This window comes from Eschrichtius robustus, chromosome 2 (genome assembly GCF_028021215.1).
Source record: "Eschrichtius robustus isolate mEscRob2 chromosome 2, mEscRob2.pri, whole genome shotgun sequence".
Lineage (NCBI taxonomy): Eukaryota > Metazoa > Chordata > Mammalia > Artiodactyla > Eschrichtiidae > Eschrichtius > Eschrichtius robustus.
In genome coordinates, this window is record NC_090825.1 from 52,027,680 (window position 1) to 52,045,144 (window position 17,465).

Below are 17,465 nucleotides of genomic sequence, written 5' to 3' on the forward strand. Positions count from 1 at the left end.
GCCTTCAGTGCTTTGAATTTTTTTTTGCCTCACAATGTCCTCTACATTGTAACTTAAATTAGTCTTTCCTTATTCTGTGATGGATTTTTCTTGGCTTAATTTTGCCTGTTCTTCTTCAAAACGCCATCTATACAAGTGCACTGAAGCCTGTTCATATTTTGAATTACCATCTCCCAGGCCACCTGTCCTCTAACTGCCACCCCCATTACAATAACGTCAAAGCGATATTATAAGGATTGTCATTATTTTACTTGAATTTCAGTTACTCCACAAAATTCCTAGAGCTTCTTAAAGGCACCATGCCAATGCTGAATAAACCAATAATGAGTGGAAAAATTGAAGTATGAGAAAATGATTTTTTGCAGGTGCTCTTCCTGATGATTTCATTGACAGTTTGGAAAAGACAGATGATGACATGTATAAAATTACCTTAAAATATCCACACTATTTTCCTGTCATGAAGAAATGTTGTATCCCTGAAACCAGAAGGAAGATGGAAATGGCTTTTAATACAAGATGCAAAGAGGTACTATAAATGTTTGGCTTTCTTTTGTTTTTATGGAAGATTTTAAGAAAAGGGTTTGCTTTGTTTACCAATGTTGAATCAGAGGCTGATTCCTCTGTGTGAATTTCTATTTGTGTGAAGGTTATGCCTCCTAAATCCTCAGACTTACAAGACACCTTTTTCCTTGTTCGTTGGCAACCTGCTTGGTATGGCCATAGGCTAAGCTGTTCTAATACAAATAGAATGGATTAAAGAAACTAAAAGTTGTGTTCTTCTTCCAAGTCAACAGTCCAGGGCTGGCGGGATACCTCTCTCTCCTCAACAAGTGACTTCTAAGGCAGTTGTCACCATTTTCCAGCCTGTTGGGAAGAGGGAAAATAAAACACAGAGCAAGCATCTTTAAGAAGAAGACCTGGAAATGACATCCATCTACTCTATTCACATCCCATTGACCCAAATTCCATCATATAACTGTATCTAGCTGCAGGGGACACTGGGAAATATAGTCTTCAGTTCATAGCCATTTGCTCAGCTGAGGGCATTCTATCACTAAAAGGAAAAAAAGGAAGAATTAGAAATGAATTCTAAGAGTCAACTAGCCAGCTTCACCACAGTCTGCCTCTCTGGCTATCCTAGTAATCTTGAGCACCCTTTTTTTCCCCACATAGAACCCGTTCACCGTATGTCAGATCCCAACCAGTTACTGCCTTTAGCTCAAAGACCAGGATCTGTGAGTGGTACACAGTCCTCCCCAGTTATACCTTCTCGTGATCTGGCCGCATGTGAAAGGTTAGAAAACTTGTCTGGCCCGCTCACCTCCACCACGTACCCAGTGGTAGAATAGGAACAGAAAACCACACTAAAGACTCCCATTTGGAAAAGGAAAGAATGGGAAACAAAGCAAGCCCATACCAATTTTCAGAAACAATTTGGCAGGAATTGTGAGGATTCCGAGCTCTGGTGAAGTTCCTGGGATAGCCCTTCGGACTTACTTGGGTCTCCTTTCTAGCAGGAATTCCTTTAACAATTGTATGCCATGGCCCCTGGTTTTGCCTGCAGGGAATTCTTTCTTGTCCGTTACCCTCCATGACCATATCCTGGGCAGCTGCTGGTATAGATTCCTGCTGATGCCAGTTTTGAAGCCTGAGGGTTGCTTTTGTAAGCCAGGCTTAATGATATCTTTGGTAATAAAATTCCCTCAAAAACTTAACAGCTTTCTTGTCTGTTTGCTTCCAATGAGATTCATGTTAAAATAACAACACCCAAATACCGCTTTTGGTCATAGCCCTCAAATCCACCATATCTTTCCTTATATACGGGCTCCTGTATGGTGTCCATTCTGCTGTTCTTCAATTTAATGGAGTCTGCTTCAGGGCCCCCTGAAACAGTAGGCTTGAGGAGGAAGGCAGCACCCTCGCACTAATCTTCACAGTTCAGTAACTCTGAGTGGCAGTCTTTTCTCCTGGTCTCCGGAGAACAGAGCAATTACCTTTTCCAGTCACCTGAAGCCCCACATCAGGGGCCACAGGCAGAACCTCTCTTAGCAGAACTCTTTTCCCTCCATCTTTGCAAACTGACCAATCCTCACTTGAGCTCTCTGTCATGTAATCTTTCCAAAAGCAACAAATACCAACAAACAGACACCAACATTATTAGTTTTCCCAAGCAATTACCCTAGAGCTAAGACCCAGTAGATGACTGGCCTGCCTTCCTAGTTATGGCGAGTAACAATTTTAACAAATGTTATCCATGATATCATGAGGATTACCAGCTTCCCACTTGACAGCATCTGTGTCCTCACCTTCCATTCCTGTACACTTTTCATTTGGGTTATAGCAGCACCCTATTCCTACTATTAGTCTCTGTGGGTATTAGGCTACAGGTTAAACAAATGTGCAAAGTCAACCAAAAGCCCAGTGACTCAAATAAGCTAAAAATTATTTTTCTTCAGAAAGGATTAGTGGATACCAGGGGCTAGGAGACTGGGGAATTATTGCTTAATGGTTACCAAGTTTCTGTTTAGGGTGTTAGAAAAGTCTTGGAAACAGTGGTAATGGTTGCACAACAGTGTAAATTATAATTGGTGCCATTGAATTGTACACTTAAAAATGGGCTAAAATGGTATATTTTGTGTTAGGTATGTTTTAGTACACTTTTTTTTTAAGGTTTATTTCTCTTGCAACTAACAGTACAGAGGTGAGGGGCCCAGAGCTGGAAGACAGCTCTGCTGTCCTTAGTATATGGCTTCCAAGGTCATTGTTCTCATCTTCAGTTCACAGCTAGCGAGACAAGCATCTGTAAAGAGATGACCCAGAAATTTCACTTATCGCCTCATTCGTATTCCATTGTCCCATTGTGTATCACATAGCTACAGCTAGCTTTAAGAAAGGCTGGGAAAGGTAGTCAGGTGACCGTGTGTCCAGCAAAAACTCAGAGAATTCTGTTACTAAAAGGAAGAATGGGGGAATAGATATTAGGAAAAAATTGGCAGTCTAGGGAGAAGGTCTAAGGAAACTGAAGAAGGGGGCCAAGACTAGTTTGAAAGACTCAAACTAGTTAACTTTAGAACTTGGAGAACTGTATTATGTGTTTCTCATATCCATGTTTCCATTCTCATTTTAAAATAATAATAACATAATTATATGGTGTTTGCTCTTGTGCCAGGAGTTTTTCTATGCATTTTACTTATATTCTCACTTAATCTTCATGATCACCCTATGATGTAGCTACTTTTATTATCTACGTCTTGCAGATGAGAAAACTGAGGCTTAGGAAGATTAAGGGGCTTGCCAATAATTAGACAACTAGTAAATGGTGGAGCCAAATTTTGAACCCTGGTAGTCTGACCTCAGAGTGTGATCTTCCTTAGAAGCATGTCTATAAATAATTTGATGATTTAATAGTAGTTTTTCTTTGACCTCAACATTTATTTACTTTCTCTAGGAGGTTATTTTTTCCTTTATTGTTAAGAAAACAATAAAGCAAAATCATTATTTGCATTTTAATACAAATAAAATATATAAAATGTTTGTAATAATTTGAGCAAAATCCCTAAAACATTTTTAAGCATAGAGTTCTGTGGCATTAAGTATATGCACATCGTTGTGCAGCCATCGCCACCATACATCCCCAGAGCTTTTTCTTCTTTCCCAACTGAAGCTCTGTACCCATTAAACACTAACTCCCCATCCCCCCAGCCCCAGCCCCTGGCACACATCATTCTACTCTCTGTCTCTGTAAATTTTACTCATCTAAGAACCTCATGTAAGTAGAATCCATACAGTAGTTGTCCTTTGGTGACGGACTTATTTCACTTAGGATAATGTCTTCTAGGTTTATCCATAATTTCACATGTGTCAAAATTTCTTTCCCTTTTAAGGCTGAATAATATTCCATTGTATGTATATATCACATCTTCTTTATCCATTCATCCATTGATGGACATTTAGGTTGCTTCTACCATTTGGCTATTATGAATAATGCTGCAGTGAACATGGGTATACAAATACCTGTTTGAGTCTCTGCTTCCAATTCTTTGGGATGTATACCCAGGTGTGGAATTTCTGGATCATATGGGAATTCTATGTTTAATTTTTTGAGAAATCATAATACTGTTTTCTACAGCAGCTGTACCATTTTACACTCTCATCAGATATAAAGGTTCCAAATTTTCCACATCCTCACCAATGTTTATTATTTCCCTTTTTCCTATTTTTTAAAATATTTATTTATTTATTTATTTATTTATTTATTTTTGGCTCCATTGGGTCTTCGTTGCTGCGCGCGGGCTTTTCTCTACTTGCGGTGAGCGGGGACTACTCTTTGTTGCAGTGTGCGGGCTTCTCATTGCGGTGGCTTCTCTTGTTGTGGAGCACAGGCTCTAGGCATGCAGGCTCAGTAGTTGTGGCTTGCGGGCTCTAGAGCACAGGCTCAGTAGTTGTGGCACATGGGCTTAGTTGCTCTGCGGCACGTGGGATCTTCCCAGACTAGGGCTCGAACCCGTGTCCCCTGCACTGGCAGGCGGATTCTTAACCACTGTGCCACCAGGGAAGTCCTTCCTTTTTTTTTAAATAGCCATACTTATGGGTACAAAGTTAAAGTGGTAAATTTTGTATTATGTATATTTTACCACAATAAAAGAAAAATTTTAAGTACCAATATTTGGTGCAGTATTGACGAGACTAAATGTGGAATCAGTATAGTCCTTAAGAATATGTTTTTAGGGGCAGGATGAGAATAAAGGCGCAGACCTACTAGAGAACGGACTTGAAGACACGGGGAGGGGGAAGGGTAAGCAGGGACAAAGTGAGAGAGTGGCGTGGACGTATATACACTACCAAATGTAAAATAGATAGCTAGTGGGAAGCAGCCACATAGCACAGGGAGATCAGCTCGGTGCTTTGTGACCACCTAGAGGGGTGGGATAGGGAGGGTGGGAGGGAGGGAGATGCAAGAGGGAAGAGATATGGGGATACATGTATATGTATAGCTGATTCACTTCGTTATAAAGCAGAAACTAACGCACCATTGTAAAGCAATTATACTCCAATAAAGATGTTAAAAAAAAAAAGAATATGTTTTTACTCAAATTTAACAGTACCTAAAATTTTGTTAAGACCTTCATAGCTATCTCCTGAGACTTAAAAAGTCAATTATTTCAGAAATAAAATTGGATCATGAATCCAGAAAAAAGTCTGCAACACTGAAATGGAATAACTTACTAGAAGTTGAGATGGTCTAAAAATATTTGACAGTTTTACCAACCTGAAAGCAATGTAGAAACTCTTCTTTTTAGTGCTTTGGACCCAGTTAATTATTAACCTTTATTTTGGTTTTTATTATTGTTGTCTATTACCAGGAAAACACCATAATTCTGCATCAGCTACTCCCACTGCGGGCCAAAGTAGCCAAACTGCTCGGCTATAGCACACATGCTGACTTTGTCCTTGAAATGAATACTGCGAAGAGTACAAGCCACGTAACAGCCTTTCTAGGTTAGTCTTCTTTTCTTAATCCCTTGTATATTGCCATTTCTCTTTTTCTGTGACTGTTTTGCTGCATAGTACCAACTTGACAGAGGGCCTCAGAACTTAATATGCCCTTGAGAACATTCTGCTTTTCATTCATGCAAGAGAAATGTATTGGTCACCTACTATATGTTAGATACTGTGCTTGGCCCTAAGAGTTGCTCATTGTTTATATTACTATTATGGTCCTTGCTTCATTCCACTTGTATCTTGATGGGGATTTTTATATTAATTTCTAAGAAGATATCTAGGGACCTACAGAGAGAGGATTAGCCTGTTGTATGAAATAAGCTGACAAATAGGACATAAATGAAAATAGAGCATATAGAAACAAAAAGTATTTTATATTCCAGAAGCCACTTGTTAATACATAAAAGAATATAAAATAATATGCATCAAAACTGTTATCTAATAACTATCTTCACATTCATTTAAAATCACTTTTTCATTAATCTTTTTAAAACCATAGAGCTTATGTCCATGACATTTAGTCAGTGGCACTCTATCACCCTTACCCCTCTCAATCTCAGTGTCACTATTCCAACAGTCACTCTGGTTTTCTCTTTCATTTTAGTGAAAATGGTTGAATAACATAACCATTGCAAAAATACTAATTTTTGTTTTAATCTTCTCTAATCAGAGTTTACCAGAGTATGATTTATTTTTTAACTTTCTCATTGACCCCTTTCAGACTTTATTCACCTTTAACAACTAGTGTATAATTTTATTAGCTTAGTTAAGTTGGAGATGATTAATAATGTGTCAAAATCAGCATGCAGCCTGCAATTTAGTCCTTTGTGTTCTCAATGGCCATACTTTGAATTATTAATGTGTATGCTGACATCATATATGACATGTAGCAGGTGTTGCACAAATAGTAGCTGTTCATTATTATATAATTCATTTATTCATTCAGGAGACATTTATGAAATAACTGCCCTGTATTAGTGTGCATGATACACGGTTGGACTATAGAAAGGGCGAAGGCAAGGTTCTTTCCTCAATGAATTTTCCGCTGAGCGGAAACAACAGAGATGTGAACCAGTGATTGCCATCTGTTCTGATGTATTTTATACAAGAGATTGGCTTGGGGAGTTAATAGGTTTGGTGAGAATGTTTCCTTTAGTGGTGACTGTGTATACTGAAAGTTTTCCTTAATAATACCTCATTAACTTAATTTTTTAAAAGCAGTTTTCTCTCTAATCAGAATTGCATCTCTCTATATCTTCTCTGATTTTCCTCTTTTTGTTTCGCAGCACTCCTCAAGCCGCTGCCTTCACCTCACACCACGGGGATGCCCCTTACAGAGGCAACGCTTTTTATCTTACATATGTAGCAAATTGTGGAAAATAAATACATAATAAAAGCATACTCCTTTAGCCAAATACAGTGCAATAGTCAAAAACTGACCACCGTGTTAAATTGCAGTATCCATCTAAAAAGTAGAATTGCCATGTCCAAATAGACCTTCTTCATAGGAATGGGGTAGTGATTAACTAAACCCATGGCTATCAAAGGCGATGAACAGTTTTCAGTAATTCTGACCACAGGTCACATCTGATTTGTTTTCCCTAGGTCTCTGAGGAGCCTAAGCTCATTGAAGAATAATCACGTACATGAGTTTAGTTTCACTATCGCTTCGTTCCCTGAATTATAACATTCTTAAGGCAGAGTTCTCTGAGATAAACTTCAGCTTTGTTGATGCTGTAAGGAAGCTGTGGCCTGATTTGGGTGGTGCAAAAAAAAAAAAAAAAAAAAAAACAGGGTGAGGAGCCATACAATAAATTACCCTGAAGAGAACAGCAGTGCTGTCATAATAAAGCCTGCTTTCCTCTCTCCCTCCCTCCCTTCCTCTCCCCTTCCTTCCACCCTTCCTTCCTTCTTTTCTCCTGATGTTATCTGTATTGCGTGTGACAAAGGAGGAAGCACCGTGCTAAAATACTGGTGGTATGTATGAATATGCTTGCTTCCAAGAGCAATGGATTGCCAACTTTTCCCTCTCCCCACAGATGATTTAAGCCAGAAATTAAAACCCTTGGGTGAAGCAGAACGAGAGTTTATTTTGAATTTGAAGAAAAAGGAATGTGAAGAGAGAGGTCTTGAATACGATGGGAAAATCAATGCCTGGGATCTATATTACTACATGACTCAGACAGAAGAACTCAAGTACTCTGTAGACCAAGAGATCCTCAAGGAATACTTCCCAATTGAAGTGGTCACTGAAGGCTTACTGAACATCTACCAGGAGCTGTTGGGACTTTCATTTGAGCAAGTGACAGATGCTCATGTTTGGCATAAAAGTGTTACACTTTACACTGTGAAGGATAAAGCTACGGGAGAAGTATTAGGACAGTTCTACTTGGACCTCTATCCAAGGTACTGAGGATCACCATGTTGGAAGGGACCTTAGGGATTCAGCTCCTACCCAGATTAAGATTCTTGTCTTTCATAATTCTCATATGTGATTCCTAGTAAAGGGATGAAAAATGTGGGCTCTGAAGCCAGAATGTCTGGCTCCATCACTTACTAGGCAGGTTACTTAATTTTTCTCTGCCTCAGTTTCCTTACCTATATTAGGGTCCTATGATATGGGAATACCAATCATACCTGCTTTGTAAGGTCGTTGTAAGGACTAAAATGGTTAATTACATGCAAAGCTTTTAGAAGACTACCCAGCACACAGCAAGTGCTTAATAAATGTGAGCTTCTATCATCATCATCATCATCATCATCATCATCATCATCTAGGATCGAACCTGGGCCCTCGGCAGTGGAAGCACAGAGTGCTAACCACTGGACCACCAGGGAATTCCCTGCATTTCTTAATTTAAAATGGACCTCAAAATGTTTATTATTCAGGTGATCTGTCTGCCAGTACTCTTAAGTCTATGTCCACTCCCTTCAGTCTGGCTGAAAGGCAGCACAGTATAAAGGAATAGCAAAATCTTGGCGGTCAGTCAAACTTGAGTTGGAATGCTTGAGTGACATAACATTTATGAGTCTCTATATCCACCTCTATTATATGGGAATGATGTTTGCTTTACAGGTTTGTTTTGTGCATTAGACTATATATGCTAATCACCCAGCCTGGGCATTCAATCAGTAGTAAGAATTAAAAATATTATTATTATTGTCTCTGTAGCATGTAGTAACTATGGACTCCACAGTGTTTCATCAGACATGAAAGGATTTGGATTACTTTCTCTGTAGGCTGCTTTCTAAAACAAAGCCAGCCTGTTGCAATTTTACTAACTAGGCCAGAGTAAATTATATCAATAGCATCTCTCTAGATCAGCAGCACATACAAGTTCGTAACCTACTGATTTTGCATGACTTCAGGAAGGAGGCTGGTTAACTATTGTCAACCAGACAGGAGGCAGAGTTGTCTGATCCCACTGCTTTATGGACTTACTTTCACTTCTGATATGATCTAAAAATAAACCCATGTCAAATTGGGTAAGTCTATTTTTAATTGAAGAGTGTCAGGATACAGTTTTAGGCCAAGAATTCTTCCAGGGGAACTCCTTCAGCATTGGAGCCTCCTATAACTGTCCCCGGATTCTCTTTCCATGGCCAAAGATAGCAAGTCTGGCTACCCCATCCTGCTGTTTCTTTGCCAAGATATAACTGGTGTCTTTTGTTCTCAGAGATCTGACCATTGCTACCAGCACTCAGGTATGGGGACCAGAGAGTGATGTTTTGTGAGGGTAGTGACCTAGTTAATATTCACTTTCTGTCACCTGACGTGCTTGCTTCTTGTTTTCTTTGTCTACTTGACTCAAAAAAAGGATATTTGTAGTAGGTTAGGAAAGACCAGTTTCTTCTTTTTTTAAATCACGTATCAATTTTTATTCATCAAACACTGAGATTCTCAAAACAACAGGAAAAAAAAACCTCTAATGGTTCCAACATAAGATTGCCAGGTAAGGGCATCTTTTTAAATCACCATAATTTTATAAACACAATGTAAAAAAGACATACTCTCAGAGTAAGGAAACCTTTGGTATTAAATAAATCAAGTTTATTTTTAAAAAAGAAAGATAAAAACCCCTCAATGGCACTGATTTTTAAATTGGTTGAAAGTCCTTATGGTGTTTCATAATGGACCAAGATGTATAAAATATAACAGGATAAACACCTTGTAGATTAGTTTGTTTTCCCCGGTAAAAATAATATTTATAGATCTGTTTACCTGTTTAAACAATTCAGTCTAACTACATGAAATCATTCCAGAAACACTGATGGGCCCATTGAACATCCAGAGGCTGGACCGGCTGAAAATGTTATCAAATTCAGTGCACGGTTTCTGGTATACATGTCCATCGGTTCTCTTCCCTTCTCTCCCCTCCTCTGTCTGCCTTCCCTTCCCATGTCCCTGCTCACTCCTAGCTCAGCCTGACACAGTTCTTTTCTGTTGTTGTTGTTATTTATTTATTTTTACTTATTTATTTTAAACAGACTTTATCTTTTAGAGCAGTTTTAGATTCACAGCAAAACTGACCCTAAAGTACAGAGATTTCCCATATATCCCCTGCCCCGCACATGCAGAGTTTCCCCCATTTATCAACGTCCCCCACCAGAGTGGTACATTTGTTATAACCTACTTTGACACATCATTGTCACCCAAATTACATTCGGGTTCACTGTTGATGTTATACTTTCTTGGGATTTGAAAAAACATATGTGTATCTACCATTATAGTATCATACAGAGTAGTTTCACTGCCCTAAAAATCCCCTGTGCTCGGCCTCTTCATCCCTTCCCCCACCACCCCAGCCCCTGGCGACCACTGATCTTTTTACTTTCTCCATAGTTTTGCCTTTTCTGAAATGTCATACAGATGGAATTATACAGTATGTAGCCTTCTCAGATTGTCTTCTTTCATTTAGCATTATGCATTTGAAGTTCCTCCATGTCTTTCCATGACTTAATAGCTCATTTCTTTTCTTTTTAGCACTGAATAATATTCCGTTGTCTGGATATACCACAGTTTATTTATCCATTCATCTACTAAAGGACATTTTGGTTGCTTCCAAGTTTTGGCAATTATGAATAAAGCTGTTATAAACATGTGCAGGTTTTTGTGTGGACATAAATTTCCAGTCCCTTTGGGTAAATACCGAGGAGTGCAATTGCTAGATTGTATGGTAAGAGTATGTTTAGTTTTGTAAGAAACCACCAAACTGTCTTCCAGAGTGCATGTACCATTTTTGCATTCCCACCAGCGATGAATGAGCGTTTCTATTGTTCCACATCCCTGTCAGCATTTGGTGTTGTCAGTATTCTGGATTTTGGTCACTCTAATAGGTGTGTAGTGGTATCTCGTTGTTTTAATTTGCATTTCCCTGATGACATATGATGTGGAACAACTTTTCATATACTTAACTACCATCTCTGTATCTCCTTTGAGGAGGTGTCTGTTAAGGTCTTTGGTGTATTTTTTAATCAGATTGTTTGTTTTCTTATTGGTGAATTTTAAGAGTTCTTTGTATATTTTGGATAACAGTCTTTTATCAGATGTCTCTTTTGTAAATATTTCCTCACAGTCTATGGCTTGTCTTATCAATTTCTTGACAGTGTCTTTCTCAGAGCAGAAAATTTTCATTTTAATGAAATCCAGCTTATTGATTTTTTTTCTTTCATGGATTGTGCCTTTGGTGTTTCATCTAAAAAGTCATTGCCAAACCCAGGGTCATCTAGATTTCCTCCTATGTTATATTCTAGGAATTCTGTAGTTTTGCATTTTGCATTTAGGTCTGTGATCCATTTTTGAGTTATTTTTTGTGAATGGTGTAAGGTCTGTGTCTCGACTCATTTTTTTGCATGCGGACTTCTAGTTGTTCCAGCATCATTTGTTGAAAAAAGTGTCTGTGCTCCATTGTCTTTATCTGTGCCTTTGCCCTTTTGTCAAAGAGAAGTTGACTATATTTATAGAAGTGTATTTTTACTTTCCAAATATTTGGGTATTTTCCAGCTAGCCTTCTGTTATTTCTAGTTTGGTTCTGTTATTGTTGGAGAATGTACTTTATATCCTTTGAATTCTTTTAAATTGTTTTGATTTACAGCCAACATGTAATTAGTCTTGGTGAATGTTCCATGTGCACTTGAGTATTTGTTTTCTGTTGTTAGGTTGAGGGTTCTATAAATGTCAGTTAGGTGAAGATGACCGATAATGTTGTTCAGGTTTTCTATATCTGAGCTGATATTCTCTCAGCCTGTTCAATTAATTACTGAGAAAGGAATGAAGTCTCTAAGTGATTTGTCTATTTCTTCTTTCAGTTCTATCGGTTTTTGCTTCATGTATTTTTTTAATTGAAGTATAGTTGATTTACAATGTTGTGTTAATTTCTGCTGTACAGCAAAGTGATTCGGTTATACATATATATACACAATCTTTTTTATATTCATTTCTATTATGATTTGTCACAGGATATTGAATTGTTTAGTATATTTTGAAGCTCTGCTTTTAGTTATATACATATTTGGAATTGTTCTATCTACTTAGAGAACTGTCCCCTTTATCGTTATATAATGTTCCTTATTATCTTTAGTAATATTCCTTGTTCTGTTTGTTTGCTATTACTATAGCCATTCAGCTTTCATTTGACTAGCATTTGCATAGTGTATCTTTTTCCATCCTTTAACTTTTTACCTTTGTCTTTTTATTTAGAGTGGGTTTCTTATAGACACTGTACTTGGTGCTTGCTTTTTTATCCACTCTAATAATGTTTTAATTGGCGTGCTTAGGAAACTTACATTTAGTATAACCATCTTACTTTTTGTCCCATCTATACTTTAACCCCATTTCTGACTTCTTTTGGGTTGATAGGTTTTTTTATGATTTATTTTTGTATCTACCATTGGCTTATTATTTACATCTCCTTTTAATATTTTTAAATTAAAAAATTGCCTGAAGGTTTAAAGTATATATCAATATCTTTAATTACTCATGGTCTACCTTCAAGTTATATTATATTATATTTCTTATCATTTGTGCTATCGTTGGCCTACATATTATTTTCACATATGCTTAACACCCAGTGCATTGTTAGTATTATTGATTAGTCAACTATTATTCACAGCAATTCAAAATAGATTGTAATATATCTTCATTTATTATATTTTCAGCACTAATTGCTTTGTAGATACAAGTTTAGAGTGGTATCACATCCCTTCTGCCTGAAGAACTTCCTTTAAAATTTCTTGTAGTTAAAGTTTGTTGGTAATATATACCAGTTTTTTTTGAGAAACTCTTTCCTTTAATTTCTTTTGTGAAGTATATTTTTTACTATTTATAGAATTCTGGGTTCACAGGTATTTTCTATCAGTACTTTAAAGATGGCATTCCATTGTCTTCTGGCTTGCATAGTTTCTGACAAGAGATTGGCTGTAATTCTTACTGTGTTCTTTTTTGTGTTCTTACTGTGTTCTGTACTGTGTTCTTTTCCTCTGACTGCCTTCAAGATTTTCTCTTTGTTCCTCTCTTTCAGCAGTTCCATACACTTAGGCATATGGGATAATTTTTTTTCTTTTTTCTTTTTTTGGTTGTTTGCTTTGTATTTGTCTTCCTTGGTGTTCTTTGAACTTGTTGGATCTGTGGTTTAGTGTTGTTAATTTTGGAAAATTCTCAGCTATTCTTTTGGTTTTTTGGGGGTTTTTTTGGCCCACACCACGCGGCTTGCAGGCTTTTAGTTCCCCAACCAGGGATTGAACCCAGGCCCTTGGCAGTGAAAGCGCAGAGTCCTAACCACAGGAGCACCAGGGAGTTCCCTAATTTTGGAAAATTCTCAGCTATTCTTCAAATATTTCTTCTATCCTGTTCTCTATTCTCCTTTGAAATTCCACTTACATATATAATAGATCATTTGATATTGTTCTGCAGCTCTTGAGTCTTTGTTTTGTTTTTTGTTTGTTTTGTTTTTGGCACCCTTTTAAAAATCTTTGTGTTTTAGGGTAATTTCTATTGGCCTATCCTTTGGTTCAGTGATTCTTCCCTTGGCTGTGGGAAGTCTATCAATGAGACTATCAAAGGCATTCTTCATCCCCATTACTGTGCTTTTTAGTTCTAGCATTTTCATTTTATTCTCATAGTTTCCAGCTCTCTGCCAAAATTATCCATCTGACTGTGCATTTTCCTCCAGAATCTTTAACATTTAACATTTAAGTTATTGTAAATACTCTGTCTGATAGCTCCAACATCTTTGTCGTATCTGAGTCTATTTTTCTTGCTCTCTTTGCCTCTTGACATTGTGTCTTTTTTCCTTGCATCTCCATGTGCCTTACAATTTTTTTTTGAAGTCAGACACTTATATTAGACGGAAAAGACTAAGGTAAATAGTTTTTATACCTGGCAGTGGGCACATACGTACTTCTGCTAGGCCTTTAATGTGAATGTTTGACTCATTCCATTTAGTAGTTGAGCTGGGTTTGGACCTTGTTATTGCTATGGTTAACCTCAGTGAACCCAAAGCTTCAGATTCCTGTATGTGTTTAGGATGAGAGCTTATTTGCCAGAGTTTTCCTCAGTGTCTGTTCCACTTAGTTTGAGGTTGTTCATTTGTGCTGTGCCTTAGAGCAGGTCTCTTTTCATGCTCTTGTTCCTCTCCCTGCAGTAGACTGCTATTTTTTATTACTGGATGCCTATTAGCCTGGAAAGGGGAGGGTCTTTTCTGTTGTTCAGTCTTACCCTGGGTCTGAGGAGTAGACCTATATAGTGATAATGCCCCACCCTCAGCTGTAGGTCTGGGCCCAGGATGTTTTCCTGCCCTACCTTCAGGAGTAGAGTGTTTTTTTCTGTTACCATCCCCCCAGTGGCAGTGGGTTTTTACCAGTGCTCTTAGGGCAACAGGGTTTGTTGCCTTTCCATGAGAAGTTCAAGGCTCGTGTCCACTAGGAGAGAGGTGAAATGGATCTAGGCAATGCTCCCTTCCACCAGGCTTACATCAGCACTGATTCTTTCTCAGAGCTGTCATCCTGCCCCTGTCCTTTTTGTGTGTACTCAGTGAGGTCTAAGGAGAAGACCCTGCAAATGGATGCAAAATTTCCCTTATCTAATAACTCCTAGTGGTTCCCTATTTTTGCTGGTCCACCATCAATCTTTATCAGTTTGTTAAAAATTTTCTTACTGGTGTCTGCAGTGTCTGCCCCAGGTTAAAAACAAACAAACAAAAAACCAAAAAAGTGCTCGCTTCTTTTCTCTTTCTCCTTGGAGGCATCTGTCTTAGATAGATTGTAGGTTGGTTGCCTTTCAACCTTCATTTTCTGATGGGTTCAAGAAAAGTTGTGATTTGCAAATTGTCCAGCATGTTGTTGTAAGAATAGGAGCAGTGCCCTTTTCAGCTTTCTACATCTTAATAGGAAGCAGTAAAAAGACTAGTTTGTTTTTGTTTTTGTTTTACCTGAATAACTTCAGGAAAAAACAGTTATGAGTCACCAAGAAAAGATAATACAGAAAAAGATATACAAATCAAAACATCAAACTAAAAAATTCACACTGAACCTGAATGTACGTTCGTGTTATGAGCAAAGAAAAAGGGAGGAAACCTATCCCTGTAATAAAGTCTAATGGCCCATAGCTTTTGAGAGCTACCATCACTGGTATCACATTGTCCTAGAATAGATGACTTTATAGTATAATTTATGCTTTTTCCAAGGCTAACTAAAAGCATTCTGTTTCAAAAAAGGCCTGTCTGGTTTATAAAAGGAGCTCATTTAATTATGAGTACTGATTCTTCCCTCATTGAATAAAAGGACAATATTACTGTCTGGATTTTAGTTTTTATCAGTTTTTTTAAATCAATTTTAACCTTAAGGAAAAACTACCTAGTAAGTCAAACTCCATTATTTCACTTTTACTTCAGCACTATTTAGTGTTTAATGACTCTATCTTTGAAGACGAAAAGCAGGAGCTTGTTACAATAAATTGGACATTCAGCTGTACCCTACTTGTGTATATTCTTAATTCATATTAAGATTTCAACAAAAGAAACCTTGGAAATATAACTCATATCAGGTGATAGTGGGGTTTTTGTTTGTCTAGTTTTCGTTGTTTCATTTCAACAAAACATCGACCTACTTTGTAAAAGGTGAATTAAATGTTTCAAAGCATCTTCTGTTATCAAATATGGTTAAATGACTGAGAGAGGCCATGCCAATGTTGTTGCCAGAGAAGAGTGTTTGTATCTCACCCACTGTGATTCTGGTTCCTTAGGGAAGGAAAATATAACCACGCAGCCTGCTTCGGTCTCCAGCCCGGCTGCCTCCTGCCTGATGGGAGCCGCATGATATCTGTGGCTGCCCTCGTGGTGAACTTCTCACAGCCACTAACAGGTCGTCCCTCTCTCCTGAGACACGATGAGGTGAGGACTTACTTCCATGAATTTGGTCACGTCATGCATCAGATTTGTGCACAGGTGAGTGATTTTTTTTTTTTTATGGTAGACCTACTAATTGCTTTTCCAGATTTTTTTTCCACCGATGTCAGAAACATGTTTCTTAACATGCTTTCTCAGAATCTGAACATGTTCAAAAATTTCATAGGCCTTCTGCAAAAACACAAAATTTTTCTTACTATGTTTCACAACATACTTTTACTCAGAGATTGATCCACTAATGAAAGAGCTTCACTGAATACCACCCTCCCTATGAAAAAAAAACGAAAACTGTCGTTAAGGAAGGGTTACAAATACTGTGTTTTTTCCTTTTAAATCTTTTCCTCATAGGAATTTGGTGTAAGCTTCAGAGATAAACTGTGCTGTAATCTGTCTCTTCTGCTTATTAATGCTTTGTTTAGTTCAATGGTTTTCATTCATCCAGACTCTGTACTCCTTTTTTAATAATAAATATTTTGTAACACCTTCCTTTACTAGCCTTCAATTAAAATCGCAGATAGCACGGTATAGCCATGGGGAGAATTTACGAAGAAAGAGAATGTGTGTGTGCAGCGGATTGCAACTAATTTCTCTTTATTTTTAAAAATGAAAAGTGTATTTATTCTAAACTTTGTAACATAGTCCAGTAAACTAGGCCCACACTATTCTAGGATGAACCATATGAACATGCCACTATTTAACCGCTGTTGACATACGAAAACATCTAGTTCAGTTGTTCAGCCTAACAGTTTAAAAAACTGATATTTACAGAAGTGGAGGGGCAGTTTTCCAAATTTGAAATATCCATGCATCTCTAAAGATGAACTTTTTAGAAATAACCTCTTTATCAGAATAGTTTTAGATTTACAGAAAAGTTGCAAAGACAGTACTCCTCACCCTGTTTCCCCTACTGTTAACATCTTATAGTACATTTGCCACAACTAAGAAGCTACCAGCATTGGTACAGTACTCCTAACTAAACTCAACACGTTATTTGGATTTAACTAGTTTTTCCCTAACGGTCTTTCTCTATACAGATAATTTTTTTTAATCTATGCAATATCCTCACTGCATGAAAGAAAACATTTTGTTTATGTTTTTCAAATTGTAATGCCTGGGCATGGCTGTGTAGTAAGACATAATGAAGTATTCAGGTTATACGTGAATGACCCTGAATCTTGCAGCAAAAACTGCAGACTGATCCGTGAGCGGTTTGTTTTGTCCATTAAAGTCCAAGAATGGTATAGCCAGTTGTCTTAGTTCAGATTGCTATAACAGAATACCATAGATTGGGTGACTTAAAAATAACAGAAATTTCTCACAGTTCTGGGAGCTGAAGTCCAAGATAAAGGTGCTGGCAGATTTGATGTCTGCTGAGGACCTGCTTTCTGGTTCAGAGATAGCACCCTCTCACTGTGTCCTCACATAGTGGAAAGGAGCTCTCTGGGATCTCTTTTATAAGGCACTAATCCCATCCATAGGACTTCACCTTCGTGACTTCATCATCTCCCAAAGGCCCCACCTCCTACCATCACATTGGGGGTTAGGTGTCAACATACGAAT

General features: G+C 37.7%; 1 protein-coding gene across 2 annotated transcripts in view; it reads left to right on the forward strand.

The window, feature by feature from the left end:
* NLN (neurolysin) overlaps positions 1-17,465 on the forward strand; it is a 98,667-nt gene that overhangs the window by 58,099 nt on the left and 23,103 nt on the right. For both annotated transcript variants that reach the window (XM_068535423.1, XM_068535424.1), the window contains 4 exons: positions 366-526; positions 5,364-5,499; positions 7,542-7,908; positions 15,743-15,944. In XM_068535423.1, the coding sequence (XP_068391524.1) occupies positions 366-526; positions 5,364-5,499; positions 7,542-7,908; positions 15,743-15,944 (866 nt within the window). The remainder of the gene's footprint in view (positions 1-365; positions 527-5,363; positions 5,500-7,541; positions 7,909-15,742; positions 15,945-17,465) is intronic.